The 18,992-nt window shown below is 45.3% G+C and overlaps 2 protein-coding genes across 2 annotated transcripts in view; one reads left to right on the top strand and one right to left on the bottom strand.

The window, feature by feature from the left end:
• The first annotated feature begins 162 nt into the window (after window positions 1–162).
• abhd14b (abhydrolase domain containing 14B) lies at window positions 163–3,854 on the top strand. The gene is made up of 6 exons (XM_076141112.1): window positions 163–257; window positions 357–439; window positions 845–1,059; window positions 1,749–1,990; window positions 3,171–3,351; window positions 3,707–3,854. Exons 3-5 carry the CDS (start codon window positions 846–848, stop codon window positions 3,348–3,350), a joined length of 636 nt encoding a protein of 211 aa, XP_075997227.1. The 5' UTR covers window positions 163–257; window positions 357–439; window position 845; the 3' UTR covers window position 3,351; window positions 3,707–3,854.
• A 3,320-nt stretch (window positions 3,855–7,174) lies between these two features.
• Window positions 7,175–18,992, bottom strand: part of cacna2d2a (calcium channel, voltage-dependent, alpha 2/delta subunit 2a) — a 109,389-nt gene continuing 97,571 nt past the window's right edge. Inside the window, exons 14-38 of the mRNA XM_076141113.1 lie at window positions 18,829–18,918; window positions 18,454–18,522; window positions 17,835–17,909; window positions 17,636–17,710; window positions 17,429–17,500; window positions 17,230–17,301; window positions 16,998–17,059; window positions 15,782–15,858; window positions 14,531–14,545; window positions 12,314–12,374; window positions 11,439–11,536; window positions 10,879–10,969; window positions 10,712–10,774; window positions 10,395–10,498; window positions 10,205–10,303; window positions 9,963–10,054; window positions 9,806–9,853; window positions 9,651–9,722; window positions 9,418–9,570; window positions 9,276–9,328; window positions 9,122–9,177; window positions 8,477–8,600; window positions 8,063–8,172; window positions 7,739–7,821; window positions 7,175–7,370 (exon numbers count right to left, since the gene is read on the bottom strand). Coding sequence (XP_075997228.1) covers window positions 7,248–7,370; window positions 7,739–7,821; window positions 8,063–8,172; window positions 8,477–8,600; window positions 9,122–9,177; window positions 9,276–9,328; window positions 9,418–9,570; window positions 9,651–9,722; window positions 9,806–9,853; window positions 9,963–10,054; window positions 10,205–10,303; window positions 10,395–10,498; window positions 10,712–10,774; window positions 10,879–10,969; window positions 11,439–11,536; window positions 12,314–12,374; window positions 14,531–14,545; window positions 15,782–15,858; window positions 16,998–17,059; window positions 17,230–17,301; window positions 17,429–17,500; window positions 17,636–17,710; window positions 17,835–17,909; window positions 18,454–18,522; window positions 18,829–18,918 — 2,037 coding nt within the window. The 3' untranslated portion in view covers window positions 7,175–7,247. The remainder of the gene's footprint in view (window positions 7,371–7,738; window positions 7,822–8,062; window positions 8,173–8,476; window positions 8,601–9,121; window positions 9,178–9,275; window positions 9,329–9,417; window positions 9,571–9,650; window positions 9,723–9,805; window positions 9,854–9,962; window positions 10,055–10,204; window positions 10,304–10,394; window positions 10,499–10,711; window positions 10,775–10,878; window positions 10,970–11,438; window positions 11,537–12,313; window positions 12,375–14,530; window positions 14,546–15,781; window positions 15,859–16,997; window positions 17,060–17,229; window positions 17,302–17,428; window positions 17,501–17,635; window positions 17,711–17,834; window positions 17,910–18,453; window positions 18,523–18,828; window positions 18,919–18,992) is intronic.

The raw sequence follows: 18,992 nt of genomic DNA, 5'->3' as shown, positions 1-18,992 counted from the left end.
AAAGATACTGGTTGAAAACACAAACCACCCACACAGGCTGAGCACTGAGAGCAAACAGAGGCCTGATCCTCTAAACACTGCCAATCAATACACACATTAATCATTAATCATTGGAGAATACGACTCTTTGATCATTGACCATTAATCAGGATTCCTTTCTGCGTGTTTTCTGATTAATAAGCACGTTAACATGTCGTCTTGTTATAAAGAATAATATCAAAATACCGACGAATAAAGCGCGAGCGTCTACAGCGCGAGTATGAAGGTTTAAATCCCTGTCAGAATAACTGCAGTTCTCTGAATAACCGCTGGGGGTCAGTAGAGTGATTTCCCAAAACCTTTCTCTTGTTTTCCAGGAAATGAAATGAAACTCCGGTCAGCTGCTAAGTGATCAGCGGTGCTTCACACAGTGACGTTCAGCTGTTTCTGTTGCTCTCAGGTACACTTTATGTTCTGGAAGTGTTTTTGTAACAAACACGGATTACAGCCAAACTCTTTGTTACATAATACAATGATCTAATTTGGACTTTGATTAAACGGTTTTGACCACAAACTGTTAGGTCGTTTTCTGCAAATCGATAAGTAACAGAGGTGGACAAAATACTGCAAAATACAAAATAATGCATTCAAAATCTTGTGTGAAGATGTACAGTATTACGTTGTTTTGTATTAGAATGCATTACGTCGCTGTTTTCTGTTGCATTTGTTGTTTGCGTTCCTAAAACAAACTCCGCCCACTATTTTAGCCATGTGCAAAAAGCATGAACAGCCCTTTAGGTGTGTTAGTTGCAGTGTGACCTGTGACCTCAGCCTGATGATGTGAGGTCAGTCTGTGTGTTTTCAGGATGTCAGCTGTTAGAGTGACAGAGGGGAGTGTGAAGGTAGAGAGCTGCAAAGCCCCACTGTTCTACAGACAAAGTGAACCTGTCTCAGGGGAGGTGAGGGCGATGGTCTTACTGCTTCATGGCATCCGCTTCTCATCAGAAAACTGGCTCAACATCGGGACTTTGGATGCTCTTGCCAAAGCTGGATGCCGGGCAGTCGCCATAGACCTGCCAGGTGAGTCCGCTGGGAAGCAGGAGGGAGAAAATGAGACTAAAATTACACTACGACAAAATGCACAAGTAGAATACATGAACAGTTTTCTTGGTCCCAATAATGAGCTCTGTGTTTGTGTGTGTTGTTCCCTCGCTGATACATAATTACCTTCAGGTATTGTTCCCCTTTCGAAAACAAATCAAGAAAACATCTGGGGAACATTCCCTGCAGGAAAATCCAAACTTTATAGGAATATTCCTCAAACTAAATACTGATGTTTTTGGCTTCCTATTATATTTGAATCTGGGTCATTTATACTTGATTCTATGATTGGTTGGATGATTTTGCTCCTGCAGGTGTTCTGTAATCTGTTCACAATAGAACTCTGAGAAGAGCTTTGCTTAGTTCTAGTTCTCTTCCTCTCCCTGACTGATCTGTTCTATGGTGATTCATTGACTGATCTTTATCTCATCTTATGTCAAACATTTCCTGATCTTAGTCTCTTGACTTTTTTTGTATTTAAACACACACCCTCTGGACACTTTATTAGCTTCACTCTTGTTATAAATGCTTCCTTACCTGGCCAGGATGTTACATTGGCTTGTCCGGGTGTATCTAATAAAGTGGGCTCTGAGCGTAGCCCCGCCCCTTTCCCCTTGCTCTGTCTCTAACTTCCTGCCTCTGTCTACGGCTTCTCTGTCTGTCCTCAGGCCTTGGTCAGTCTAAGTCAGCTGAGGCCCCTGCAGCAGTGGGAGAATTGGCCCCTGCAGGCTTTCTGAAGGAGGTGTGTGAGCAGCTGAGCCTGAGCCCTGTGGTGGTGATCAGCCCGTCACTCAGTGGGTCGTACTCACTGCCCTTCGTCCTCCAGCATCAGGCTCTCGTACGGGCCTACGTCCCTATAGCTCCCATATGCACAGAGAAGTTCTCAGCAGCGCAGTACCAAAGTGTAAAGGTAAAGTCTCCTCCATTTGACGTCCATTTGAGGTTTCTTGTATTATTATCTGCCCGTAACCATGACAGTCATTTTACCAGATTCAGCTTCTTTACTGTCGATGACATCCGGACACATAAATCAGTCACAACTAAAAAGATTATCTCTTATCTGCTACAGGAGCTATAATATGTAGGACATTTACAAAATCTCTTTAGCTGCGGTGAGAATACAAAGTCAGTGAGTCACAACTCTGGAAAATAACCTCAACACTCACAAACTTAACTGTGTGTCATTGTGCCTGTTCAAGTCCAAGTCATTGAATTTGGAGTTTATTCAAAATGGGGTTTTCTTTGTAAATTTGTCTTTGATTTTGTAGAATTTCTCAGAATTATTTAATAGAAAATATACATACATGATTGATTTGTATAGACATAAACACATTATCAAAATTATTCTACTGACTCCACATTAAGCTCATGCCATCAAGTAATGGAGTGGCTGAGGATTGAACTCAGGTCTCCCATGGATAGAAACTATATGGAATGAATATCATATATCCATATCATATGACTGATAGCTGGAATAGCACATTGGTAGGGAGCCCAGATAAGGAGAGGGAGGCTGGATGAGAGTGAAATGAGAATAAGAGAAGATGGAAAAAGGATTAAGGATGAAAAGAGAAAATCAGCCCGTCTGTAGGGTCACAAGGATCAGCTGGTGATGCGGGATGGTGGACAACATCAAGAAGGCAATGCGAAGTGAATGAAAGATGAGGATGAATGAAGGATGAAAGCGAAGGATGGGCAGCACGCAAGAAGATGGAAACAAGAAGCCAATGTGGAGAAAGAAAAATGGAACACAGAGAAAACAGCATGAAGAAGAAGCTAATAGAGAAGCAGGAGGTTTGTGTAGCCAGCTGGAAACAGCTTAGTGCTGCTTTGTGCCGGACAACATCAATAAGGCCAAATGAGAAACTTGGAGAAGATGGAAATGGATTAAATCAGAAAGACAGAAAATCCGCCAGTCAGGGTCAGTCGGAAAAGCTGAGAGTTGGAAGGAAGCCAGACTTTATGGAAAACAGAAGGCAGCAAACAAGATTTGCTCATTCACAGAGATGTGACTTTGCAATTTCTACAAAGGTACAACAAAGTAAGACTGACAGAGGGATCGTAGTTTAAAATGTCTTCTTCTCTTTTAGGTCCCAGCTCTGATTGTTTATGGAGACCTGGACACTCAGTTGGGAGAGTTGTCGCTCAGCAACCTGAAGAATCTGGCCAATCACAGCGTGGTGGTGATGGAAGGTGCAGGTCATCCCTGTTACCTAGACGACCCGGACACGTGGCACAAAGCTCTCATTAACTTCCTGAACACACTGTGAAGTTAGGATGTGCACTTATTATTTTCAAGAGAAATTGTAATTGTAATAATAATAATATACATTTAGCCTTTAATTGTCTTTTCTGGTGATGTGTGCAAACTTTTAATACTGTGAAATATCAGGAGTTGTGATTAGAATTGGAGCGAATATTATAAAACTAATCACGCCTGTATAGATTTTCTATAAAGTGCTAATAAGCGGGAATAAGAGGAAAAAAATAAACACCACACTGAGATGAAGTGAAAAATATGAACATTATTTAATAACTGATTCTCTGTAATAAACAATTTGAAAATATTTTACAAGGAGTCACAGACACGATATTTTACAAATTTTGCCCTCTTCTTTTTTTTTAGCTTCATCTGTACAAAAGAATGGAGCGACATGGACCAGTGCCCAGAAAGAAGGAGCTAAATCTTCCTCACACACAAAGATTCACACACGCACACACACACACACGCACGCACAATAAATCAACCAAAAATAAAAATCTAAAACATTTGACTTCAGATCTCAAACTTATCAGCAGTGCTGTGTTCCTATTTTTTTCTTTCACTTCACTTAAAATTGGACTGATTTGTACTTTTTTTCTTCTTCTTCTTCTAAATGTTGCTGTTATTTTTTCACACACTTGGTCAAACATGGTCACATAGCACCAGACTACAGACTACAGAATCACATACACACGTGTCTTTCCCACAGAGACGCACTGACACACAGATGCAGCCAGGGTTCAGGGGCGTCAGGGGGCGGAGCTTCACCTTAACAAGTTAACTCCTCCTTCTTATCCCAAGCTGGTCCATTTGTCTTTTTTAAGTAATTTTTTCTTTTTTTTTGGCAAAAGTAAATTTGTCAAACCCACAGAAAATCGCAACCTGTGGGATTCACACACTTTGATTCTCTCTGACCTTCTGTTTGACAGTCCAGTGCCGCTCTGTGGAGACCTACTACCCCGAGCTTCCCCCCCCCGACCTCGGACCTCCGACGTCCCCCCTTCACCGTGACAACAAAAGCCAATGCGAAGTGACGTCATAGCTTGTTATCTTACGGATGTACAGGTCCAGAGAGAGGAGAGGAGAGGAAGTACAGGAAAGCACATTTCCACAGGCACGTGTAACGTTCATGTACAGACGGAGGAACCAGGGAAATACAGACAGAATTAATGGCACAGGACAGAGACAAACAAAAGCCGGGATAGTACAACTGCGTCCAGCATCAAAATGACACTGAAAAAGATTAGAATTAGACATAGAGCGTCAATTTTTCTTCGTCAGATTTGTGCTGCAGTCGCTACCAGCATTTTTGCCACATCAAATATTAGCAAGAACTGTACAGAGTGTGTAAGTCAGGTTCAAATTGTCGTCATTGAACTTTTATTCCCCCCCCCGCGCTCCTGAGCAATACAGCGAGGCCGGGCGGTCGGTCGGGCGGGCGAACATCAAGGTTTAAAACTCGGACCACTTCAAGCGTTTAAATCGCACAGGCATCGATCAAGAAACGTATCAATCAAGACGTAGAATACAAAAAGTTGAGCTGACACTATACTTACTCCTGAACACCTAAAAACCCAGGGGGACTGAATATTTTTGGAGGATATATTTGTGAAAGAGTGCACGTGAGAGATCAAGAGTACAGTGTACATGAGAGATTGGTACTGTGGTTCACTAAGGCATTTAGAGAGGCTTCAACTACTTTTGCGTCTGAAACAGAAAACACCGACGTACTGCACATTCTGGATCAAAGGGGCTGTGTTGCTCCTTTTTTGTATAATATTTAAGCAGATTATTCATTGTAGATGGATTTTTTTTTGTGTATTTTCTTTTTTTGTGTGTAAAATCCTTTTTTTTTCTCTCCCCCACGACGTATTACACTTTATCCATTGCAACATAAGAACAGGAAAACAGCTATGCTACCACAACTGTGCTTCCTCTCTCTCTCTCACACACACACACACACACAAGCACACACACTCACTGAAAAGACGGTCCCTTTGAGGGTTCAACGTAAAAACTTAACACACATACGCCCGTACACAAACACACACACACTCACACACGATTCAGGCAGAAACGCAACTATAGCGGTCGGACGGCCCTAAAAAAAAAACACTCTGGCCAAGTTAAGTTGCTTTATACTGATAAGTGTATCATAGCTCTATACATGGCTTTGTAAAGGAACGGTATAGTAACTTCATATGTTGTCACTCAGGCAGCTGTGGAAGGTTACAGCGACCGCAGCCAAGAGGATAATGACATTAAGCTAGCGTCAGTGTAAAGCTAACAACTCTTGCGGGATCCCGCTGCACCCCGAGGCCTCAGCCATGGCGGCCTGACTAAAGCTACTATACAGGTCGCTCTACGTCACACAGCCGGCACGCGCGTTCCAAAACAAAGTGCATCAAGGCACTATGAGACAGAGAGCGGCTCCTAAACACGGGAGTCTAGATGACATGTTTCACATCAGAGATCAAATGACATACAGCGACGAGATTACAGCCAGACTACTATGTGATCACCGGATTTTCGTGGCCTCTTCTGCACTTTTGCCCGGAAATAAATGTGGATAAGCCCCATCTTCATCTTCATCATCCCCCAGCAGCGAATGGTTTGAAGTTTGGAACAGCATCAGTCAAAGGTAATATAGCTTAGAAGCCTGAAAGAAGTTGCCAAAAGGAAATCCAAAAAAGGGAAAACAAACAAAGATCCACCTGGAGCGACTATGAGACTATGAGGTCATGAGGCAGCAGAGAGTCTGTTGTGTGAAGTGGAGGACATACGAGAGGCGATGAGGAACGTTAAAGCCGAGCGTTTACGTCACGATTGGCAGACATGAGCACAGGGTTGGTCTTTTTTTTTCCACACATCAGATCCAAACCAGAGGTCAGACGGGTCCGTCGACGACGAAGGAGAAGACGACGCGACGCGGACGACAGCGACCGGATGCTGAATCACGTTTGGGGGTAAATATTAGAACGACACGTTGAGAAATGAGATTATGCGCCGTAATTACAATCGTTTCAATGGAACGTCTTTTTGAAAAGCCCTAATCTGTAATTAAGGTCGGAACGCAGGAGCTGCAAAAATGAATCAGCATTCAGTTTCTGTCTTTCCCCCCTCACACACTTCATCCTCATTCTAAACCAGGAGCCATTTCTCTCTTTGTGTTTTGGCTATAAAAAGTAAGACCACATGAAAGTCTATCTCATTTTGGCAAGAAGTAGATATAGTGCATAAATGAATGTCTTTTTTTACGTTAACACCTAATGACTTCCTTTTTAAAATGATAACCTAAATATACGTTTGGAATACTCATCACTTCAGCAGGTTATATTTGACATTTTGTGTACTTGAATGTTCTTTCCCTCCCCGTTATATTCTTTTATGGAGGCTGAATGTTCCTGTCCCGTCTGAGCCGAGAGACACTGAGATGAAGGAGAGAGAGAAGGTGGCCAAGTCAGATGGACAGACGGACAGAGGCTGAGGCCTAAACTCTCCAGTCTGTGACGAGGACCAGGACTGGGACCAGGATCAGGACCTGTCCCCTGTCCCTCCTCCTCATGTGGTGGTGTAGATTGTGGGGGTTTTGTTTCCTCCTCTCTCACGGTGCCTCTGATGATCCAGGTGATCCGGCACCACCGCGTGTTTTCTCCTGCAGATGAAGGTTAACTGGCTGAGGACACGAGCGGTCCGGAGAGTCGTCACTAAGCGACCAGAACTGAAGCGAGCAGGGGCGGCACGGCACTCGAGGCTTCCAACTTGACGTGATGGGAAGTCCAGTTATTACCTATGACTATCAGGGGAGGGGGGGGTGTAGGGGAGAGGAGGGAAGGTGGAGGGTGGAGGGTGGGGTCAGGGGGACGGGGGAGGAAGCTGGGGAGGATGAGCAGAGGTCATGGAATTAATGTAGTAGAGAGAGAACGTGAGGGCTGATGGCGGGATAAAGCAGAAGCAGCTGAAGGGCCAGTAACACGTAGAGGGAAGGACGGAAGGAGTGGCCCCGCCCACAATCTGACGTGTTCTCCTGCAGAGGGAAACACACGGCAGCCATCACTCATCTGCACCTTCACACAGCTAATGCAAAGTCAAAGCCTGATGGTGGCGCTGTCATAGCTTCCATATAGGCCACGCCCATTTGGCATCTTTGTTTTTTTGATATTTCTCACTGTCTTCTATAAATGGCTGCCAAGGTTAAGTGGGCGTGGCTTCTTCAAACAGCGCTGTATCTTATGAATGAATCTGACTTGACTTATAGATTCTGCCTGTTTTTGTGTCACTTTCTTTGACTTATTGAGACCTATTGTTACTTATTGTTGACATTTATGTTTCATGCGTCAGGATGAGCTAATTCTCCTGTAGTGTGTGTGTCAGTGTCATGTCCGTCAGTCTTACAGCGAGGTTGTAGTCAAAGCAGGTGGAGGGTCCTTTCCTGTAACGCGCCACATTCAGCTCCTCACACGGGTTGTTCTCCTTGTCTGAAGTCGACACAGTTAAGGAAAGTTCCACCAATGTCTGCATTTCTTCCCTCCGGCTCCTTTGTCCACCTGCAGGCTGATTCTACACAAGCTGTGCTACACAATGCTAATGAGCGGTCAGAAATCACACCGCGGATAAAAATAACCTGGGAATGAGTGGGGAGATGCTAATGAGGTAGAAAGAAGTGAGGGAATGGAGCCAGCTTTCGTGCCAGCCGGGGAACAGTGTGAGGAAGGATACACTCCTCCACCTCCTGGGACAGCTTCTCGATCTCACAGGTGTTGCACGGCATCTTCTCCGCCACCACGAACAGCAAGTTGGTGTTGTTTAGCCTCTTGGCGTGAATCAGCCTGCGGAGGGGAGAGACACTCGGTCGTCAAACACTCCACCCCCCGACCCTCTGCTCTCTTACATCAGCGGCTCATTTGCTAATGGATCAGTGATTCACGGGACGAGTCTTCTAAGGCTCATTGTGCCGATGATGCGACCGTTTCATTTACGCTGATACGGTTTAATCATCAACCGTGTTTACGAGCTCCAGCACCACCATGAATCCATCTTACTAACTGCGCCACTGTCACACTGGCATTATGAAGGCTGTGTGTTTACATGCCTGTGTGTGTGTGTGTGTGTGTGTGTGTGACGTATACACACCTGGAGCAGTTGCCGCAGTCTTGCAGTATGTTGTAGGAGCTGCTCAGGTTACTTAAGTAGAACTGGGTCTGAATCATGACACAGCTCCTCTCTTTGGAGTCCATTCCCTCAGCGTCCACCTCGTCTAATGTAGCAGCAGAGCACAGAGACATCAGGAGACATCAGGGCTTCAGATTCACCAAATGAGGTTTGCAATCTGTTCATCTACGTTTGGCCATTAAGATGCTGGTGGAAATCTTCTTTATGAGGATTTAAGCTCTTTCCTCATCTCTTTATAAGGAGTGTGTGCACAGTTTGACTCTTGCATCTTTTTAGAATAGTTCAACGTGAATGAAACTACTGTCTGATTGAACTATTCCATTCCTCTTATCTTAAATAAATAAATAAAGTTAAACTAACCCTTACATATAGTTTGGCTCTAATTTGAGCTGATTTGACATTAAGAGCAGTTTAAAGCCTCATGACATCATCCAGCATGTAAACCACATTGAAAAAAAAAGTTCTGTCTTTACTAATATTGATATTTTTGCCTCAAATTTGACAACTTTCCAAATGTGAGCTGCTGCATGGAGGCTGATCTGGGACACGTTTGGTTTGACCTGAACTTGGTCACGTCAAGGACAAAGGTAGTTGAGTTGATCTCACCTGTGATGAACCAGCTGTGATAAGCCATTCCATATAGAACCTGCTGGAACAAAGACCTGGGGACACACACACACACACACCACAGGGTTAAGAAGTTGTGAACGGAAACCATTATTGTTAAGATTGGTGTGATAAGGATGCAGGCAGCTCTCACCACGCAGCTGCAGAGGACCACCAGGCCAGGTTGACAAAGTCTGCAATCGTGGGCTGTTGACAACAACATGAACATCATTCAAACTGAAGATCCCTCCATTCCTCTACATCCAACATCATTCCATCCAGAGTTTTCTTCTTACCACAAACACTCCTCTGGGTGCAGCTCCACCCTCACTGGCAGGCAAACGCTCACACACTGACTGGTAGTCGAAAGACTGCTTGCGGTTGTAGAAAGAGTTGTTGTAGAGCGCGTACATCAAGTAGGGATCGACGTCGCTGAAGAACATGCCCACCTGTGGAGGACAGGAAAGCAACCGGTCAACCCCCTGTCGAAGGATGAGGAAGGAACTCATCTTCACCTCTTCAACTTCACCTTGTTCCAGTCTTCCTTCTGATTGGACATGATCAGGAATCCTCCATCGTCCACTAAGTAACAGAGAAGATCCTGCACAGAGAGATGGAGCATGAAGTATACATGCGGTGGAAGAATGTCAGCGGTACTTCCAAACAATGTGCTGAGATGCTTACGTCGCTGTTGGCTTCACAGTCCATCTCACAGGGCCTGTTTGGTCCACACTGCCACAGAACAAGAGCACAGTGATCATCTTAGAAATACAGAGACAAAGATCGGAAAGTACAAATTCAGCCCCATGCCAACATGGTGGTTTATGTGTTCGTGTGTTACCGTGCTTGATCCTTGGCGATTGTCTGTGTGGTTGCTGGCAAGAATCTTGAACTTATCCACCCAGGCTTCCAGGTCCAGTTTCACTCCGACCACTGAAGGAGAACCAGTGAGACAGGAAAGGAAGTCAAACGCAGGAAATGTACAGATGCATAAAGAAAAAGCTGCAAATCACCGGCACATCACTTATAAAAAGTGGCAAAACGCGCAATCTGGACCTTTTGGACCAGACCACACACACACACCTGCAGGTTTGATGGTCTTCCCCGCTATTGCGATCTCCACCGCCGTGGTGACCAGGATGCCAATGGTGTCGTTCTCTGGGTTCAGCAGCTCGTCCCTGGCTGGAAAGACAGAGGCGGACAAAACAAGAATATCAAAGCCGGGAGGCGGGCGAGAAGCAAGGAGCGACCGAGCAGAAAGCGCATCACTCACCCGTTCGATAAGGCGCTCGGAAGATGTATCCCTTGTTGTCCAGACTGCGGCGGTAATAGCTGGCATTAAACGGCTCAGGGTCTTCCTCCCAGGTCTCGGCAGCCCTGAGATTTAAGAGCACAGACGGGATTTCAGGACTCTGCAGCTGTAAATCTCTGATGTACAACCTTCCTGCTGTACTCAAAGCCTTTCGACACGTTTAAGTCTTCATAACTTACCACTTTGAAAGAGAACAAAGTGGGAATCATAATGGAAACTGAGGAGCAGCTGCAGTAAATTCTGAAAGTAAACAGACACCTAACCTAGAGTGCACTTACTTGTTGGGAAACACTCGGGTGATGCCTCCATCTGTGGCAGCAAACACAGCCAGAAAGCCGTACCTGCACGTCAGGATGGACAAGTGAGAGGAATTAGCTTTAAATCAAAATGAGATGGAAGGCAGATTTTACACTTTGAAGAGTATTTTTCCCGAAGCAGCACTCACGTATTCAAGTCTTTATTCTTCCACACTTTCTCCACCAGCTGCCTGATGATGCCCGTGTCCAGGATCAGGTTATGGAGGAGTAAGTTGTCGCCTGAACATGAAATCGAAGCCAATAATCAGGAAAAACAAAGACAAACTGCACACCGCCTTCCTGTAACGGTCGAGTCAATCTATGGAACATTTTCAGTACACGACTGCAAAATGTACTGTCATGTAAATCGTAGCAGGTTAAGATGGAATCAGTTGGCAGACAGGTTACTGCACCAAAATCACCACTATTACATGAATGCATTTGAAAAATCGCCCAAAATAAGTGACTATCAATGAAATGTTTGTACGTTTAACAAGAATTAGATGTTCAAATGTTTATTTACCAGTATAAAATGAATTAAATGTAGTGGACATATTGAAACACGCAAAGATCTGTTTTATTGTATTATTATGCACCTCTGGTACTTTCGCACTTCTGTTGACTCCTTACATAGGGATTATCACTTAGGGAGCAGACAGCGTGTGTGTGTGTGTGTGTGTGTGTGTGTGTGGTGTGTGTGTGTGCTCACATTGTTTGGAATCCGGTGTCACCTTCTCCATGAGTGCAATAAAGTTCAGCAGGAACTCAGTGTTGTTGTTGGACAGTTCCAGATCATTGCAGTATTCCCTGAGGAACACACACGCATGTGTAAGTCTCACGCTCGGCGGTGCCTCGTTCACGCCTCACAACGCTGTGTGTGAGCGCGCGTATCCACACGCGTGTTCATGAGCAGCATGCACGTCTATGCTGACGTCACCATCAGTCCGTCAGCATAACACAGATGGACTGCAGGGGGCGCCGCACATGCACAACAGTGTGATGCTATCAGTTTGTTGTGGAATACATGATGGTTTGATGACATAGTGACACGTGCAAAGAGAATTGCGTTCCTTTTCTCACATATCTTTAGGCTTTTTAACCTGATGTCTTTATGTGAGCCAATTTCCATTCAAATTCTTAACATGACACCAAAAAACCAAAAGTATTCCGGTCAGATACACACATGCAGCCACATGCAGAGATGATTTGATGTCACTTGGGTACTTTGGTGCAATAGAGGAAATATTGGAGAGAGAAGAGATGAGTGCAAACGTTCCATATAAAGAGGCTATGATGAATTTTATATTTTTCACCTAAAAAACTAAAACCACAAGTTCTTTTACTTTATAACAATTTAAAGAATGAACTAAAGTATCAACAAATAATAGAAAACCAGCCACTTACACTCAGCATAAGTCAATATCACACCAATACAAGAAAACAAGACAAAATACAAGATGACAACGATAAAAAAAACTATTTAAAGTGGAGCGGGAAAAATAAATAGTGAGCACTAAAAAGACGAGGAGACAAGAACAAAAAAGGGATGACCGTCAACGACAGCAAGCGTTCACACAGGGCTACCTGGGAGCAATGAACACATGGCCTTCAGACTCAAAACTGTTTGGCAGCAGTGATTCAAAATCTGCAACAGAAAGGGGAAGATTATCCGGGAAGAGCAATGGAGAGAGCAGTGGGGAGTTGTGGGTAAACAGCAGCTGTTCTTCAGAGGTGCGGGGGACGCAAAAGGGAGTTTACCATAGCAACACTGAGGAATCATGGGGGAACACTAGCGTTAGCCAATATGGTGCCCAAAATGGAACCCGACTCTCTGCTTTAGCCTCACAAGCACTCACGCTGTTGTTTCTTTCCTTTAGTTTGGGAGTTTGTCAGCCAACAATTGATCATTCGTCTGCTTTCACTCTATCGTATTTTGGATGTCTGAGAACTGACTTGCCAGACGTTGTGTATCAGGAAGCAAGTTCTCAGACAAATGACCCCGTAATGAGTGCTTTGTTTGTTTTCAGGCAGGCATCAACATGGCCAACTATTGCAAGGGACGTGGGTGAAGGTCCTGATGGAAGCGGTCACCCCTCAGACAGGCAGCGGAGAGGGCACAGAGAGACACACAATCGAGGAGGTGCATTGCATTGTGAAGGGCAAGTCAAAGGGCAACTTCATTAGATCTGTCACACACACACACATATAAGCCCCGAACAAGACCGGGCAAGGTTCCATTTTACCTTTACCGCCACAATAGGAGATGCGTATAAAAAACGAGGCTACAAATTGCGTGCCCAGGTAGTGTTCCGCCCACAATGCCGTGCACATCCTGGTCAGGTTTACTGGAGTTAGGTTGGCGGTGGGCCGTGCCTCTGGCAGTCTGAGGGGTGAGCGGGAGGGTGGGGGGGTAGGGAAGACAAGCTGATGGAGGCGGGGGAGTACAGAGGCAGATGGGGACAGGGGCGGGGGGAGGGGGGCGGAGTCAGGTGCTGCACCCGGCGGCAACCTGACGACATGGGGGGAAGGACCTGAGAGCTGCAGGACACGGCTCAGGCCTGTAGGGGGACAGTCTGCAGGCTATCCAGTTAGGTTTAAAGTGTTTAGACAAACTCTTAGGAGTCAGTTAAGATGAAATGACTGAAGAATGACTCTATTGTTTTTCCAAGCTGCAGGAGACAAAAGACGATGCTGAAAACAGCTTAGTTAAAGATGATTAAAACTTCTGCCAACCGATCCTGATCCTGAGCTGAAAGCACGAGTCAATACAGAAATGAGCTGAATTTCAGAAAATTAACTATTCTATATTATACTACTATTCTAATTATTGTATTATATTATATATTATTAAAAAAATAAAAGAATACAAAAAATTAGCAAGTTCCAGCTTCTCACATATTAAGATTTTTTGGCCTTTTCAAAATATTGCTACATTTAATCCTAACACTGACTTACAAACATTAAAATGACAAATATTGCATTAAGCTTCCTAATGTAGGAATATGTTATAAAGGATTTACACACAGAGCTCAAACTTAATATTAGGCTGAATAATAAGAGGGGCTGTTATTAAAGTAGTGATATCGGTGTACTAATTAAAATGACACATTTATGATTTCATGATCGTGTAGGAAAATGATTTAAAAGAAGAGAGAGACGGAGCAGAGAGACACAGAGAAGAGATCGTGATGAAGACAGAGAGAAGATGACGGAAAGAGAGAAACATGATTAAAGAAAATGTGAAGAAAAGAGAGAAGGAGAGGAGGAGGAGGAGGAGGGCAGAGACACAAACCGTTTGGAGCTATTCATAGGAGGGAGAGGATTAGGAGGAGGAGGAGGAGGAGGAGGAGGAGGGCAAAAACAAGTTTGAAAGCAGACCACGAAAATCTGTCTTCCTCGGGTGCAGAAGGCGTTTTGTGCCTCTGGAGCAGCGGATACGTGGGGAGGGGGGAGGAGGGGGGGAAGGGAGGGAGAGGGGGTGAGGTCGGGGGACTGGAGGAGCCATCGTGAGAGATGTTGGTTCTGAGCTGCAGAGCACGAGAGTGAAGAGGAGGAGGAGGGGTAAGAGGAAGAAGAATTGGAGAAGGAGAGGGGGGAGGAAGAAGGGAGGGGGGGGGGGGGGGGGAGGGTCCTGAAGGCAAGACTGGCAGAGACAGAGGCAAGCAGGCTGGGACAGGTGAGGGGGGGGGGGGGGGGCAGCAGGAAGAGGAGGAGGACAAGAGGTGAGGGAGGAGGCAGCGGTAGGGAGTAGGGAGTAGGGAGTAAAGGAAGGGTACGTGGACCAATATGGAGTATACTTGCCCTTGGTGTATGGCACTGTGTGGATCCATCAGAGAAGGAGTGAGCAAGAAAAGAAACAGGGGGTCGGGTGGGAGGGAGGGAGGGATCACAGACAATATTTTATTCAATTACTGTTTGAATAAAAATATTGTTTTCTTGAAAGAAAGAAACCAATTAAGTCAAACAAGACGAGAGAGAAAAGAAAAGAAGAGCAAACGCCTCATTTGCAAACCAAACAGGAAAACAAAAGGAAGGAACGGAAAAAAGGAAATCCAGGAAAGGAAACGTAAGGAAAACGGTAAAAGACAAAAACCAGCACTGTAAAAAAGAGAACCATGGACGAGGAAAACTCGTAATGAACCAGGAAAAGAGGGGAGTAACGGGGTCTGGAGAGAGAGAGAGAGGGAGAGAGAGCGAGAGCAAGAGAGAGAGTGAGAGCAAGAGAGAGAGCAAGAGCAAAAGCAAGAGATAGAGAGAGAGAAGGAGACGACTGTCCCCGCTCAGACCCACAAAACCCAAACTCCCACAGTGGACGAGCCCGGAGTGCGGGGCCGTGTGGGAGTTTAACAACAGAATGATTCCAAAGCTGAGGAACATTTCACACAACCCAACAGAAAAACACACAAAAAAAATCAGAAGAGAATTCCCAAAATAATAAAACTCATCATAAGGAGTGAAAAGCATGCGTGTTTTCACAGTTTTTCCAGAACATCAAATACTTTGAACACAGATGCTTCAGAATCATTACTTGGTGGAGAAGAGGCGAGAGCATTTGGCAAAAAAAATAATAGCACAGAGTCACCATTATTTTCACCTGAGTCACACAGTAAAACCACAGCTTTCACCTTTCTGTCACTTCTGTTTTTTCTTCAGCCAGTGTGAAGAAAAAATGTCACCATTTTTACAGCACAGCATGAAGACAGGAGGGAACGTAGGGGGGCAGCAGAGGAGTCGGGGGGGACTCCAGGTATGATCCCGCCTATCGGACAGCCAAGAGAAGTGTAGTGGTCGGGTGGAGGGGTGGGGCAGGTAGAGAGACGGAAGAGGAAGAGGAAGAGGAAGGGAGAGGGGCAGAGGATTCTGCTCGGACGCGGCCTACGAGGACGCCGGAGACCCAGGACAGAGGACTGGATAAGAGTGTAAGTGTGAGGTCAGATTTAGGAGAGAGAGAGAGAGAGGGGGGGAGAGAGAGAAGAGAGAAAAAGGAAGGGAGAGAGAGAGAGAGAGAGAGAGAGAGAGAGAGAGGGGTTGCTGGGAGTCCCTGGTACTTACACTGCACCTGAAGGATCTGGTCACTCAGGTTGGCCTTGACGTGGTTCTCACTATATGTGGGCAGTACCAACCCGAGACTGAGGGGACGAAGCAAACAGAAAATGAGCAACACACACACACACACACACACACGCTCTCACACACCAGTGGAGACCTCAATTGCTTTAGGTATAGAAAGAGAGAGTGAGAGCGAGAGAGGAATTCAAATGTTTAACTTTAAAATACCTGCATGTCACTGTGATATCAAACTGTGTAATCTGCAGTATATTACAAACCATTTATTGTGTTCCAAAGTCAAAAAAATTAAAGACATAAATTGCCCGTCCTGCTCCAGAACCTGAGTTGTCGCCTACGGCAACAATACGACTCCGCGAGAGGATCAATTGGAGCAGATGGAGACTGGGGCTGCGGCAGTATCTATCATTTAAACATCAGCGCTCGTCAGTCATACAAGCAAAAGAACGCCCGTCTCCCCCTGAATCGCCCACGGCGCCGGGCAGCATGACAGATTAGAGATGTGCAGGGCGGTGAGCACCGACTGGACCGTTTCTCTCCGCAACGCCGTGCACTCGTATTCTTAAATACACAGACATTCCCCCCCGTCGGTCGGATTTAAATGGAATTACGCAGAGAAGTCTTCATATGGATTGAGCAAGGCAGCGGGCATCCTGCCAGCAGATGGACTGAAAACACACATCAGGCATTTGTAGTACTATTGAATATCACAAACTGCAATTTGCAAAGCGTTGCCCGGAGGAAATGTCATTATAATAGCGCAACCTCAAACGTTCAAGCAAGTTGGAAGATGAATAAACCATGTAATTAATTTGCGCTTAGAATACTGTGGAGGGTTTTAAGAGAGAAGGGAAAGGGCTTCTTTCATTTGTGTGATTCGGATGAATTATTTATCGGCAGTATAGAAGGCAAATGAGCAACTTGACTTTAATCAGTGATAAGTTCAGTTTTCCCCAAATGTGCAGTGGCCTTAAATTCACAAACACACGCACGCGCACACACACACACACACACACACACACACACACACACACACCTGGTTGATGAAGACTAGACCAGACTAAGACATTTGGTTCTAAAGTATGAATCCAGGAGACGTGACGACACAATCAAAAGCTGGATTCCACTCACTTTTGCTTCACGCCGTGTAATCTTTTTGCTCTGAGATCTGGTTGCGAGGGAGCTATTGGCGTCAACCTACCTGTAATCTGTGCCGTCCACGGGCGTCCACGTGTACGTGCGCATGGCCTCGTCGATGTACCTCTGCCAAAACAAAACGCGGAGGAGACTGATGAGCGACACACGCGCCTCTCCGCTTAATAGCCGAGGAAATAACAGATCCCAAACACACTGAGTGACTCTGACTCATTACAACACCGTTCAGGAAGGTGATACTTTGGATCCTGATTGAGTCGCATATATTGATGACTTGCCTCATCAACTGACTTAATGAGCGTCTTGATTTTCTTCTGGCCCGGCTTGCCATCAATCATCTGTCGGCGTATCTGGAAAGAAAAGAGCAAGAAGGATGTCTGCGGTGAGGGAGAGCTAGAGGGGCGGGGCCTGCAGAGACACATCAGAGGAATGTGAAACACGAGCTATATGAGTTATGATTACAGGTAGTGTGTTTACCTCTTCCTTGTTGCTGTCCTCAAGCTCCGCATCTAGAAAATCCAGCGTGACAGACTCCCTGAAGTTAGAGATCTGAACAGAGAGGTAAACAAGAGAGGGAGGGGAGAGGCATCAGTCAGCGAGAGAAACGTCCACATTAAGCATCAGAATGGGAAAGAGGAGGGTAGGGGGAGGGGAGGGGAGGGCAAGGTTCATCATTGCACCTACCTTGGGTCTCAGGTTGGGATGCAGCAGCACGTAACCGTTCGGGTCGATGGCGAAGGTGTAACCGTTGGCTCCCAACTGAAATGAGGAAAAACGAGAGATGAGAGTGGGTAATACTCACGATGTCCAAACATCTGCAGAGCGAGAGAGAGAGTGAGAGGCAGGGAGAAAGAGAGAGAGTCCGTGAGATAGGGATACTCACTCTATATGTCGGCGTCTTCTTTTTGATTTCGTTGATTGCAATGTCCACTCCCATGACACCAAGGATGAGCTGATTCTGCATGAAGAAAACATTGCTCTGTCATTCCTAGCAGCTCTGGCATCACACCTATCACACATAAAGAGCGACCAGTGGCCCGCAAGCCTGCATGCTGTCGCTGATCTATTGCCTGGCATTGGAATCTGACTATGGTTTGCTTCAGCATCACTACTTTGAGCCGTGTGATAAGCACAGAGAGAATACTTTAATCATGAATACTGAAAGCTGTATTCTGCGATTATCACAAATGCCACAGCTGAGCGGTTGTGATGTCTGCCGTCACCTCAGGGGGGAGGTGTTGCCTCGAAGAGAAGCAGCTGGATGGATGCTTTCACAAATGACTCACGATGGTCAACAACGCTAAAGAGAGGGAGAGAATAAATCCTAAAACGCCGCTGCTACTCCTGATCCTGTTTGGTATTAAGAGCACGACACACAAACATCGCCTGGTCTCTCTCTCTCTCCATCATTAATGCCAAAGGAAAATACAAATCATAAATCACTTGTGCTCGGTGCAGGTGAGAGTAAAATTCAGATCCATTTTATTGATTGGTTTTTTTACCTGAGGGCTTCCAGGATCAACAGTCAGGTTGAAGACAGGCATCGTCCCAGTGATGACAAGACCCAAACCCTGATACAATAAACACAAGATTGTTATATAATATCTTCAAATTATTCACTCTTCTATATGAAATTTTAATGATTTATTATCAAAATCAATATGAGTTGGGATTGGGCATTAGCTGTTTTGATTTCTCCTTCTTGTCTCTCTTGCAGTGAGATACAGACTCTGATGGACGTATAATATACTGCATACTCAGAATGTACAAGTAGAACTATCGATTACTCAATCAATAATCTAAGTAATGAGTCTATTAATTGATGGGCAAAATAAAAGTGACAGCCCTGACAGGAAGTAGTAAAGTAAATGTCTCACCAGAGCGTCCTGGTAGACGTTTGTCCACTGGACCTGTTTGGCTTTAGGCCCAGCAAGCGCCATGGGACGGCCCAGGACGTCCAGGTACTCCTGAGACGGCGAAAAAGAGACATGCTGGTACGCCGGGGCCACAAACACTCACACAAGAATCAAACACACTATTA

This window comes from Genypterus blacodes, unplaced genomic scaffold (assembly GCF_046128005.1).
Source record: "Genypterus blacodes isolate CSIRO-AG114 ecotype Tasmania unplaced genomic scaffold, CSIRO-AGI_Gbla_v1 ptg000017l_1, whole genome shotgun sequence".
Classification (NCBI taxonomy): domain Eukaryota; kingdom Metazoa; phylum Chordata; class Actinopteri; order Ophidiiformes; family Ophidiidae; genus Genypterus; species Genypterus blacodes.
Note: the sequence above shows the minus strand (reverse complement) of the source record. Positions and strands in the feature narration are given on the sequence as shown.

Bases quoted from the DNA above. Each gene is read 5' to 3' on its own strand.
- abhd14b (XM_076141112.1), top strand. From the start codon at position 846: ATGTCAGCTGTTAGAGTGACAGAGGGGAGTGTGAAGGTAGAGAGCTGC. The intron at 1,060-1,748 runs GTGAGTCCGCTG...GTCTGTCCTCAG, and splicing joins AGTCGCCATAGACCTGCCAG to GCCTTGGTCAGTCTAAGTCA. The intron at 1,991-3,170 runs GTAAAGTCTCCT...CTTCTCTTTTAG, and splicing joins CGCAGTACCAAAGTGTAAAG to GTCCCAGCTCTGATTGTTTA.